Here is a 12,424-nt window from a genome sequence, read left to right on the forward strand (position 1 = left end):
CAGGTTCTCTGTGAATTTGGGGAGTGGATGTCAAAGAGTTCAGAGAAAGGTAACATAGGAAGGATTCCATGATGTAAAATGCTACAAGGACAATTTGCTTAGATGGGGTGCGAAGCACTCAAGAAAGCCATTCTACGGGGCAGCTTGGTAGCTCAGTGGATTGAGAGGTAGGTCTTAGAGATGGGAGGTCCTAGGTTCAAATTTGGCCTCAGACACTTCCCAGCTGTGTGACCCTGGGCAAGTCACTTGACCCCCATTGCCTACCCTTACCACTCTTCCACCTATAAGTCAATACACAGAAGTTAAGGGTTTAAAATAAAAAAACACACACACACACAAAAAGAAAGCCATTCTGAAGACACAAAGAAACACAATTCTGATGAGCAGAAAAAGAGAACATATAGGATGAGAATTCCTCAAACTTATATCTGAAAACCTACCTATGTACAAAAAAACGGAAGCACAGGCTGAAAGAGATGGTAGACACAAGCAGGTAGTAGGATCCTACTGTAAGAACAGTGTCTGAAAGCATTTAAAGGCAAAAAAAAAAGTGGTTAAAAAAATCATCAGGAAAAAAGAAGAAGGTCCAAGAGGAGAGATGATAATAGTAATAGTGATGGAGAAAATAAAGGAACCAATTCTAACTTTTTTCTGTTTCTTTAAGATAAGGGTTTTTAGATTTAAAAAGACAGAAGCAAAATAGCTAACAGAAGGGTTGAAATTCAAGTTATTTCAAGGGAACACCTTGCTGCCCCAGAGGAATTCAAGTCACTCAACCCACACAAAACTATATTCTCTGACACTAATGGAATGCCTGCAATTTTGAGTAGTTTTGACTTCTGAACCAGTATTAGTTAACTTCATCAGTCTGTGGCAACTGGGGGCAGCTAGGTGCCTTGGTGGCTTGAGAGCAAGTTCTAGACGTGGGGTGTTGTGGGTTCAAATTTGCCTTTGAATACTTCTTAGCCACTTTTAGACCAATTAAGTCACTTGACCCCCCCCTCCTCCCATGGCCTAGGCCTTACCACTCTTCTGCCTTGGAACCAATACCCAGTATTGACTCTAAGATGGAAAGGAGGGGTTTAAAAAAAATAAGTTTGTGACAACAATGTAAGGATGCCACAGAATAGAAAGGCAAATTGTCATTATTTTCCCCAATGTCGAAAAAGCAGGATCTATGAACAACAAACATGACTTTGAATTCTGGGAAAATTGTACAATGTTTTATATTAAAGGAATAGTAAGTGAATATTTTAGAAAAGGGAACAATGATTGCAAAGAGCCAAATGTTTCATCAGGAATCCTCAAGGGAGTAGAAGAAAGGCCAGCTCTCCTCCCATAAGCAGTCAAAAGTTTGTGGACTGGGGGCAGCTGGGTAGCTCAGTGGATTGAGAGCCAGGCCTAGAGACGGGAGGTCCTAGGTTCCAATCTGGCCTCAGACACTTCCCAGCTGTGTGACCCTGGGCCAGTCACTTAACCCCCATTGCCTACCCATACCACTCTTCTGTCTTAGAACGAATACCCAGTATTGATTCTAAGGCAGAAGGTAATGGTTTTAAATAAATAAACAAATAAATAAAATTTTAAAAAAAGATTGTGGACACTAGGAGGGAGAGAACACAAATCATGTAACCATGGAAAAAATGTTTGAAAATAAATAAAGAATTTCTTTTTAAGAAAGAAAGAATCCACCTCCTGAAAGGAAATAAAAACTCCCAGGAGCATTGTAGTCAAAATCTGGAGTGTCTACTTCAACTTCAAAGAAAAAAACAAAACAGTGAAAGAGTTTGAGGACCAAAGAACTACAGTCAAGATTGAGCAAGATTTGGCAGCTTCCACTCTGAAGAAAAAGAAAGCTTAGAACAAAATATCTCTAAAGGCAAAAAGCATATGCTTAAAACCCAGAATAACTCACCCAATAAAACTGCATATAGTTTTACAGGGGGGAAAAGGGGATCTTTAATGAAGTAAAAGACTTCTACACATTCTTGATGAAAAGTCCAGAATGAAGTAGAAATTTAAAATGAAAACCGGGATGCAAGAGAATATAAAAAAAGGGAAAAATACTCTCAAGCAGTGGAGAGGCGTGACCTGCTGATGAAGTCTTTATATTATATGATTATATTTAGGTAGAGAAGAAAGACACCCCCCTTGGCATTCTAGTGCCGTCAAAGGTCTTTGATTACTTAAAATCCCATTGCTGACCCTTCTGGATTGCGGCCTCAGAGGTTGTCCCTTCCCCGCCCCAAGCCTGACTTTTCTCGTTTTTAGAATGGAGACAATCGCTTTATTACCTGTTCCGCAGCGCCGTGCGGATTGTCGGAGGAGACCATTATGGGAAGTGCTTTGTAATGTCAGCTACGATTATAGTTCTTGTTCTTGCCATCATGATCTCGTTTTTCGCATCTTTTCTGATGGGGTTCGGAGAGAAACGGTCTGAGGACAATTCTCTGAAGGTTAATCCTCTACAGGTAATGGGCAAGTGGATAAAATGTCTGCTTTTGTAGCTGAATATTAACATTATTATCATCCCATTTGTATTTCCAGCAGCACGCAACAAGGCTTTGTGGCAGGCACTGAACACACATTTATTGGAATCTCTGAACGTTTTCATTAAAGCGACGTCTAAATACATTCTTTGGGCAACGTTTTTCAGGTCGTAGAACTGGCTCTACTTACATTCCCCAAGTGAGGTTAGGCTGAGCTTTTAGCTACGCCCCGGGCCTCCCTCAGTATCCCAAGCGCGGGATGTTCTCTCAAGGATATTTGCTAACGTGGGATCCTGCCCCCCCGCTGGCTGCAGCGCCCCAGGCCGGCCCTGGTGCCTTTCCTCAGTGCGCGCGCTTCTTTTTCCTCGCTAACAGCACTAGCTCGATTTACAAAGCACCTCCTTAGCTGTGGGCTACTTTTACCTTCTACATCGCGCTCTTTTTGCTGTCTCTTCCATTCATCTGCAGCTACTGCAGCACAGGCCTTTGTGAAAGCAGAAACGTATCAAATGAGACTACCAACAAGCAGGAGGCAGAAGATGAACAAGAGAACCCTGTTGGAAAGAAATTCTGGGTCCAATAGGACACGCTAGACCCCCCGCATGCCCCCGCCTTGTTACCTGCATGAGCTGCTGCTTCAGTTTCTGCATCTCTGAAATGTTGAGCTCGCTGAAGAGGTCCGAGACGGGGTGCAGACTTTCTCCTTTCCTTCCCGGAGTCCGATAATCTCCATTCAGTTTCCCGAGTGGCCCGTGGAGGTGCCCGTTCATCTTGTCGTCGTTGTTTGGCTCGCTCCCGTCCTCTGCGAATTTTTGTCCATCTACCGAAATGTTGATGTGATTGTTGTACACGCTCTCGTTGAGATTGATGTACTGGGAGAGCTCCTTCCGCAGGTTGTTCTTTTGTTCTCTCTCGTTTTTGAGGGTCTCCAGGACTTCTTCTAATTGGCGCTCAGCAATTTCTTTTAACCGGATGGCATCTTCCAGCTGGCTGTTTAGCAACACCATCTCCTCCTCAAAGCGTTTAATCTCATGCTTTAAGCCTTCGTATTCCACCTGGATTTGACAGAACAAAAAACATCCATTAAACTACAGCTTGGGTCTTACCAGCCCGCCATTAAGGATTCTGCAGGCTGCATACTTCCAGGCCTTTCCGGTGACTCCGAGCCTAAAAGACCCTGCTGTACCCGAGTGGAACCTTCCCTCTGAAGCTTTTCATCACACGTCGTTTTCTGTAAAAGAACTTAGACGTACCGGTAACAGGAGACTGAAAACCAATGACTTAAAGCTATGTGTAAATGAGTGAAATGGTTAGAGGCGTAGCTTAGCTTCCTTTTTAGACGAAGTGGCAGGCCTGTCTACAGCCCGGAGAACCCTGCTGTGGTGCCCCCGGATCTGCCACAGAGATCTTTAGAACCCCATTTGCCGGATTCCCCCAGGAGCCTGACATGAGTTGACCGAGCAGAGTCTTCTAAAGCAGGGACCATCTTTCAGTTCTTTCATTTTGGCTTTGTAGCGCCAGAAACTCACATAGTAGAGCATACGTGGGAGGTATGGAATTGGATTGGTTTGAGCTAAGAAAAATGGGAGCATAATTAGCACTTACATATGACTTTTTATTAATAGATATTACTTACAGAAAGTAGAAGCTGGGTCCAATGAGTATTGAGTCTTCTGGGAAAGTACCTGATTGAATAATTTATCAAAATAGCCTAGAAGAGAGGCATGCCATGGAGATATGTTTACCAAACTCCAGTTGCCTGACCGGAATGAAGCTTCTTGAGACTAAAGAAGGCGCCAGACTGACATATAAATTGGGATCCCACTTCGTCTTTAGCTCTCGAAGATACTAAAGAAGCATTCCAGGTTCATCCTTACTCCTGCGCTACCAGAAGCTCCATGAACCCTCGCCCATTTATTCAGCACCAGCTGCTGAGGAGCACGAGGGAATCCAAATTCCCATCTTTCCATCCTAGGAACACCCACAATACTTGGCTTCTATTTCTCTCGTGGACTTATGAAAGTCTAGTTTAGGCCTTTTTTTGTCCTCTCTGTGAGGTCCTCAAGTCTCTGGCATCGTTCTTGGCACTTAGAAGGCACCTATTAAGTGTCTGCTGAATAAATGAGCAAATGATAATGCGGGGCACAGAACGAAATTCTTAGTGCTACATTAGGGGAGCCCCCAGAAGTCCCACGTCCCTGATAAGCCCGCAGGAAGCAACGGGGAGATTTCCTCGGGAGTCTCAGAGTAGCGAAGGTCTTACATGGAGAGCTTCTAAGAGGACTTGGTTTCCGGGGGTCAGGCACAAGGCTGGCCTTTTCCCTTTTCTTTTCTATGAATCAAGAATGCATAGACCTTACTTGAAGCCAATAATAGTGGTAATCCCCCTCCTCCTCACATTCCTATGCCTATTCCTACCTATCCAAACTTACACTGGACGTATACTAATAAGGGAGACAGTGTACTTTGTCTTATTAGCAAAAGCCTGTCCCAAACTTCCTCTCGTTTCTCTAATCAGGGAGCAGCTTCTAGAGTATTAGTGGCCGGAGAGCAAAATATTCAACAAATATCAGGGCTAAATAAAGCCTGATGAGAGCAATGCAGCCCAGTCTGGGCACGCAGGGCCTGGCAAGTAGAAAACAGGCTCAAAGGAGACCATATTGAAGGTAACATTTGGAAATCAAGAGGGCAGGCCAAAGAGTTAAACTCATATTTAACGTTCTTGACGAGTGATAGAGCCTGAGGTTTTACACACTAGTCTAAAACGAGACCTGAATAGGCTGCCTGGGTAGGAGCCAGAAAAAGGACTAAGCCTGTGGGGGAAGATTCTCTACTTATCCTTACGATGTTGGGTTAGCAGGGATCGTTCTCTTCAGTTTGGGTGTAGGAGATGTGGAGATCATTTTGTTGCAAACCAACGAAGTCGTGAAAGTGGTGCAAAGGTTTTTAATACTGTGTGATTGTTTTGTATGGTCCCAAGGTTCTAGCAAGGTTCTCGAACGTGGATAATTTTTATTAACTCTTCTTCGGGCAGCCCTAAGCAAAATGGTAAAAGCCTAATTTTGTTGCAGTCTTTCCGGGATCCTTATTTTAGGTCCCAGAGTCTTTAGTACTTTGCTCTAACCCTCCAGGTGCTCCATGCCCAGAAACTTTCATTCCCTGAGACCTAGACAAACCTGCCTCTGTCCCACTCTAATAAGTCTAATAAATCATGCTAAAACAGTCGAAAGGGACCTTTGTGGCCATTAGGAAGAATAAATCATAGATTAGCTTTGCTGAAATGACTAGAGGCCTCCTCCTCTAATCTGTACTAGGTTGAAGTGGAGAAGGAAGAGCCTGGATCTCATTGTCTTTGATGGGCTTCTCCAAAGCCCTGAAACCATCTAACCCTCACACGATTCTTCCCACTTCTGTTTTCAGGGGTTTTTTTCCTCCTCTTCTTCCCTGGCCTTCCCTAATCGTAAATCAATTTCTTCTCCAAGATTGCCAGAAAAATGTCATGCTTGGACTTCCTTCCATTAGTTAAAAGACACATTGCTCTGTTTATCTAAGAGGGGTCTTTAATGCTGTTGGTTGCAAACCTTGGAACCTTCAAAATCCTACCACTGAGGAAGATATATAGAGCTACATTTCAGTTGCTCTATTTCTTCACAATATGTGAGTGACTGCTTCTATCCCCACTGGCTAGCCCTCGTTCTACTGGTGAAAAGTAGAGTGGGATTAGCATCCAGTGAAATGTGGCTGAAGAACTAGACTTTGTTTCTGTGTTAGAAATGCACGTGTTAGAGAGGGGAGGGAAAGAACATGAATCTTGTAACCACGCACAAATATCCTAAATTAAGTAAGTAAGATTGCCCGGACACAAAGAAATAAATAAATAGAGGCATGTCTTAGAACATATGCTGCAACTGAATCAGAATGTTTATCTTCAGGGGTTTTTTCTTTGTCTCAAATGCATTTAGGAATATTAATTCTTTTTTGGAATAAATATTTAACAGCTAACTGGTGAATAGCTGAGGTTGCTGGGAATTCAGAGGGAAAGAAAAAACCAGCTTCGTTTTTCAAGAGGTACATTTTAATGTAGTAATTTGATTTTTCATTCTGTATAATGTTTAGAGTTGCCGTTTCCTTAGTGGTCCTGTTGCCCAGCTAATGTAGATCCCCACCCTTCTATGCTTAGGAGATCTGAGGCCAGAAACATTTATAACATGGTGGCCGACCTACTGGTGATGCGTCTCCCGTCTCGGCTAAGCTGGGTTTCAGATGATGTGTGATCCTCGCTGGGCCCGTCCTGGCAGCCTTGTCGGCGTGGCACAAGCTGCCATGCTTTGCTGGCATGTCCTTTGGCTCCCCCCCCAGGTCACATCCGTGCTGCCGTGCACAGAATCTTATCGGCTGTTCGTTAAAATGTAAGGACATAAGAGGGCCGCCGTCAACATGAAGCAAAGCCCATGTGCTAAGAAAGGAGACTCGCCCCTCCTCTGTTTTTATTACTGGCGGCTTCCCTACATCACTGAGTGGCTCACGCAGGAAGAACGTCTACGAGGCAGAACGTGCTGCAGAGAAAGCTGGCATCGTCTCCTTTTCACGTGCACGATTATACTTACTTATCACAGAAGAGGCCAGAACGACCTCACTGCAAATAATGATAACCTAATTCGTTGGCTACTGATTTGGGGGAATTATCCCAGGATGTGCTAGAAACAAGAGTGAATTAAAGAGAAGCGGAGCAGTTCAAGTGGTCATTTATCCGTGCCGAGTTGTCTATTCCTTTCCCATGTTCCAACTGCCGTTAAAGGAAGAAGAAAGAAGCAGAAATAGTCATACGATGGCCACAAATACAAATCCCCAAACAAACAGAACATGCTGGTTAATAAGACTCTGGGGAAAGGCGAGCAGTCTTCCAGGATGCCTTGATTGGGCCCTGACTAACTCCTGGGGGAAAGGAAGGTCTACCCGACTCATTAACAAGAAGGATGCTGCAGCTCTACCTTCAATTAAGTGTGGGCCTTCGGAAATGCTCAATGTGGCCACTGCAAATCTCTCACGGACGAGGCGGGTTTTTCCAGAAATTAAGGGTCATTTTCAACCCAGATCTGCAGTGACAGACTTCATCGGCAACATGAGGATTTCCTACAGGCTGCAGTAGGTTTGCTTTAAAAGCTATTTATGCTCCGTTGGAGATTTAGTCTGTGTGACTGCCGGAAGTTTCTGAGGACACTAAGAAGGCAGACATAAAATGCTCCCGTTTCTCAGTGCACAAAGAGTCATACAGGCATTCGACACTTTAAGTGGAATAGAATGAACACAGGATGTTGTTCCAGGTTCTATATTTGTGAACTGAAATGATTCAAACAATTGCCCCTCTCAAAACTGTCCTCCTCCACCATCTTCCAACACGAAATTCCTAAAAACCAGTGGGAAAGACAGCACTTTGGTTATGGGGGGTGGGTAACTTTGGGGGGGGGGGTGGAGACAGCTTCTCTCTCAGGCCACAATGTCACAGTGGCGACCACGAAGACCACCTGCTACTTTTATCATCCTCCTTCAAGATTTATACAAGTGGACAAACTTTTTCACAAATTGCATCTTCAAAGGTCACTCCTATCATCGTTAATCTGCCAAAGTAAACACATCAATGGCATATAGTTTTCTAAGCTTCCTGAGAAAAGGAAATTATATTAGCCTATTTATACATTAGTTGTCATCTCAGTCAAGCTAGAAATGAGAAAGATAATGCCTTTGCATAAGATCAGAGAGAAAAACAGGCATTTTTCTTCTTAATGGCTCTGATCTTGATTTTTTACTATCTAAATTCTGTTCTCAAGATCCCAAAGAGTTCTACAAATCAGAGTCGTTTTAATAATGAGAGATGTTTCCGCTTTCCTAACCATATGTAGGTTCTACTACTATTTTTTATGGGCTAAAATAATTCCAAATGTTTATAGAAACAAGCTTGCAGTGGAGTTGAATGACTTTATTTCTAGTGCTTATGCTAAGCTCTCTTCAACAAACAAAAGTTGTTTAGTCCTAAATTACAATAACAGAATGCAGTTCCAAGATGAAGCATCGTTTGCCTGCCCAATGTCTATTAAACTGTGCCATTTCCACTTTTAAAAATATAGCAAGAAAAGCGTATGGAATTTTTATTTTATAAATTTTGTAGGGAAAGGAGTTGTGTTATATTTAATTCTTTAACACAACATAGACTAAAAAGAATCTATGACTCATCAGTGTTCTCTACTTATAAAAAAGGCATCCTCTCCAAATTTTCCTGTTTCCAAAACCACACATCAAGTGGTGGTCATCCTTCCAATGATTAACTAAACAAACCGGTCCTCTGATATCAGTTTATTAGCAAGATGATCCTTAAAGACCTTCTCACTTGGTAGGACCTGCCAAAGCTTGGGTTCCACCGGCAGAGCCACCAGTAGCCTATGATGAAGCACCAGAGGGGAATTTTAGCAAAGATTTGTTAACTGCAGGTGAGAAAAAAACAATGGGAAAGTTTGAGGAACTACTTGTCAAGGTAGGAAAAGGCCAGTTACTAAGTAGTGTAAAGAAGTAGCACTTTCATCTGGATTGTAACTCATAAAATCTTTAAAAAACAAAACAAAATGAAACGAAATCCTACCTGGTTCTGTTTCAATGTGGATACCAGTTTCTGTAAAGTAATATTTTCCTCTTCTAGTTCAGTGTAGTCCTGAAGGAGGCGCGTTTCTCGAAACTTGTATTCTCGGATCTCATCCTTCATTCTTATTCTCTGCAGCTCTAAAACTTCATTATTCTGAAAATTAAAAACAAGCAAACAAAACTTAGAAGTTGCACATGCTTTCCTTGTTCTAATGGTCTACATGGTAAGACAGCATCTCAGAAAGCAAAACAGAACTTAATGAGATAGTATTTTTTAAAAGAGATAGTATTTTTTTAAAAAGTTTATATAGGGGGCAGCTGGGTAGCTCAGTGGACTGAGAGTCAGGCCTAGAGACGGGAGGTCCTGGGTTCAAATCTTGCCTCAGACACTCCCCAGCTGGGTGACCCTGGACAAATCATTTGACTCCCATTGTCCACCCTTACCACTCTTCCACCTAGGAGCCAATGCACAGAAGTTAAGGGCTTAAAAACAAACAAACAAATAAATAAATGAATGAATAAATGAATAAACAAACAAATAAACAAACAAATAAATAAATGAATGAATGAATGAATGAATGAGTGGGTGAATTAATAAATAAATAAATAAATGAAAAGTTTAGATAACTAGGGTTTTGTCTATAACTCCTAGAAATCTCCTTTCTCCATTTTATGATAGATGTTGGGAGGGGGACAGGTTTCTGCAAAGGAAAAGAAACTATACTTTTTTTCTTATATTAGTCCTAACTACTATAAACACAACTTGCAAATTTATATTTTTTTACATATGATTACCCTTCCCCATCACACTATTTGAAAAGAAAATCTAAAGATGTATTTTGCCCAGAAATTTTCCCAAAACAAATAAATAAAAAAAAATCACAAAGATTGAGGATAAAGTTAGAAAGAAAATTTAAGCTCCCAGTGAGTTCAGGCCAAATAAGCAAAAAAACTACGCAACTCTCCGGTTAAATGGCATTAAGTCTTGCTGATATTGTTTCCCCTGTCCTAGATTTTGATCTTTTCAGGAATTCTGACAGCTGGTAAAGTTACTGGAGCATGATATTTCAGAGACTAATTAAAATTTAGTGACAGGATAGAAAGTAGATGTGTGTAAAAAGAATAGTAAAGAGAAACTGTGGGCTAGACGAGAGAAAAGACATTCCAAAACTCCTTCAAAATATTCATTGAATGATAAAAAGAGTAAAAATGATGAAAATCCAATGTTAGTGATTCAGTGGTGGAAACAGGTACTCTAACATGCTAGCCTGAAAAAGAGGTGAAAGAGTGAAGAGAAGGAATATGTGCATAAGTGTGTTTATCTAAACTATATGCTTACACACTGTATATATGCTTGTGTACATTTTATTTGACTATATGTATTCCGTTTGGTTTTATTCTCTGTTATAGGGGGCAAGATGGAAGGGAGAGGTGGCAAATTTTTGCTAGTTGATAAAAAACATTTTTCATTTTAAAAGTAAATAAATAAATGAGAGAAACAGGGAAGGAACCATCACAATTATGTACAAGGGATGAGTTGTTTTATCAAGTAAGGGTACAGAGGATTATTAAAGGAAATAAAATTTATAATCTTGAATACATAAAATTGGAAAACTTTTTACACAAACAAAATCAGTATAGGTAGAAATAAGAAGAAAATCATTACCTAAGGAAAAGTTTTTGCACAAAAATTCTGATAAAGCCCTAATATCCAAGATCTCTAGGGAATTGATTCAAATGTATAAGAACAAGGCATTATCCTAAAGATAAATGGCCAAAGCAGTTGGTGGTGTTTTTTTTTAATTTTCAATTTTCCCAATTGGTTTTATTTTTTTCCAGTCACATAGAGAAACTTTTTTTTGAAAGTTGTTTTTCAACACTTCAAAATTCGCATTTTCTTTCTCCTTTCCTCCCCTTCCTGAGGTGAATAGTCTGATATAGGTTATACCCATACTTTCATGTAATACCTATTTCCATATTGCTCATGTCATGATAGAAGACATATCACACATATAATAGAAATCTCATGAAGGAAATATAGTGGAAGATGGCATGCTTTGATTTGAACTCAAGCCTCAAACAGTTTCTTCTTTGATTGTGGATAGAACTTTCATCATGGATCTCTTTTGGTTATCTTGGAGACTTGTAGTCCTTCACAACTGATCATACTATTTCTGTTCCTGTATACATTGTACTCCTGGTTCTGCTCACTTCACTTTACATCAGTTCATATAAGTCTTTCCAGGTTTTTGTGAACTCATCCTGTTCATGATTGCTTATGACACAATAGTATTCCATTGCAACCATAAACCACAACTTATTAATCCATTCCTCCATTGATGAGCAATCCCTCACTTTCCAATTCTTTGTCACTACAAAAAGCACTGTTAAAAATGTTTTGGTGTAGGTAGGTCTTTTTCCCTTATCTCTGATTTCTTTAGGATACAGACCAAATAATGGCATTGCTGAGACAAAATGTATGCATGGTTTTGTGGCTCTTTGAACATGGTTCCATATTGCTCTCCAGGATGGTTAGATCAGTTCACAGTTCCACCAGAGTGTATTAATGTCCCAATTTTCCCACATACCCCTCCAACATTTATCATTTTCCTTTTTGGTCATGTTAACCAATCTGGTAAGTGTGAGGTTGTTTTAATTTGTTTTTCTCTAATCAATAGTGAATTGGAGCATTTTTTTTTACCACTAAGAACTATCTGTTCATAACCTTTGACCATTGGGGAATGCTTTGTATTCTTATAAATTTGACTCAGTTCTCTATATACGAGAGAAATGAGACTTTTGTCAGAGACACATATGGTTTCTGTTAGTTTTGTTATATGGTCAATTATGTTGATGGTTTCCCTAATATTGAACCATCTCTGCATTTCTAGCATAAAACTTGCCTGCTTGTGTTATATGATTCTTGTGATATAATACTGTAATCTCCTTACTAGTGTTTTATTTAAAATGTTTGTATCCATGTTCATTAGGAAAACTGGTCTCTAGTTTTCCCCCTCTGTTTTAATTCTTCCTTGTTTATCAGTGCCATATTTGTGTCATAAAAAGAGTTTGGAAGGATTCTCTCTTCCCCTATTTTTCCAAATGGGTTTATGTGATTATTGGAGTTAGTTTTTCTTTGAATGTCTGGCAGAGAACACTTATGAATCTATCTGGCCCTGGGTCCTTTTCTTTAGTGATGATTTGTTTGATATTTGATGTTTGATGATTTGTTCAATTTCTTTTTCTGTGATGGGATTAAATATTTTATTTCCTCTTTTGTTAATCTGAGCAGGTTTTTTGGG

General features: G+C 40.5%; 1 protein-coding gene across 1 annotated transcript in view; it reads right to left on the reverse strand.

Annotated features, from left to right (window-relative positions):
- The window catches only part of BICD1 (BICD cargo adaptor 1), a 150,231-nt gene that overhangs the window by 102,079 nt on the left and 35,728 nt on the right, over nucleotides 1–12,424 (reverse strand). Inside the window, exons 9-10 of the mRNA XM_044679310.1 lie at nucleotides 9,124–9,276; nucleotides 3,110–3,544 (exon numbers count right to left, since the gene is read on the reverse strand). Of these exons, the coding sequence (XP_044535245.1) occupies nucleotides 3,110–3,544; nucleotides 9,124–9,276 (588 nt within the window). The remainder of the gene's footprint in view (nucleotides 1–3,109; nucleotides 3,545–9,123; nucleotides 9,277–12,424) is intronic.

The sequence above is a fragment of the Gracilinanus agilis genome, chromosome 5 (genome assembly GCF_016433145.1).
Source record: "Gracilinanus agilis isolate LMUSP501 chromosome 5, AgileGrace, whole genome shotgun sequence".
NCBI lineage: Eukaryota > Metazoa > Chordata > Mammalia > Didelphimorphia > Didelphidae > Gracilinanus > Gracilinanus agilis.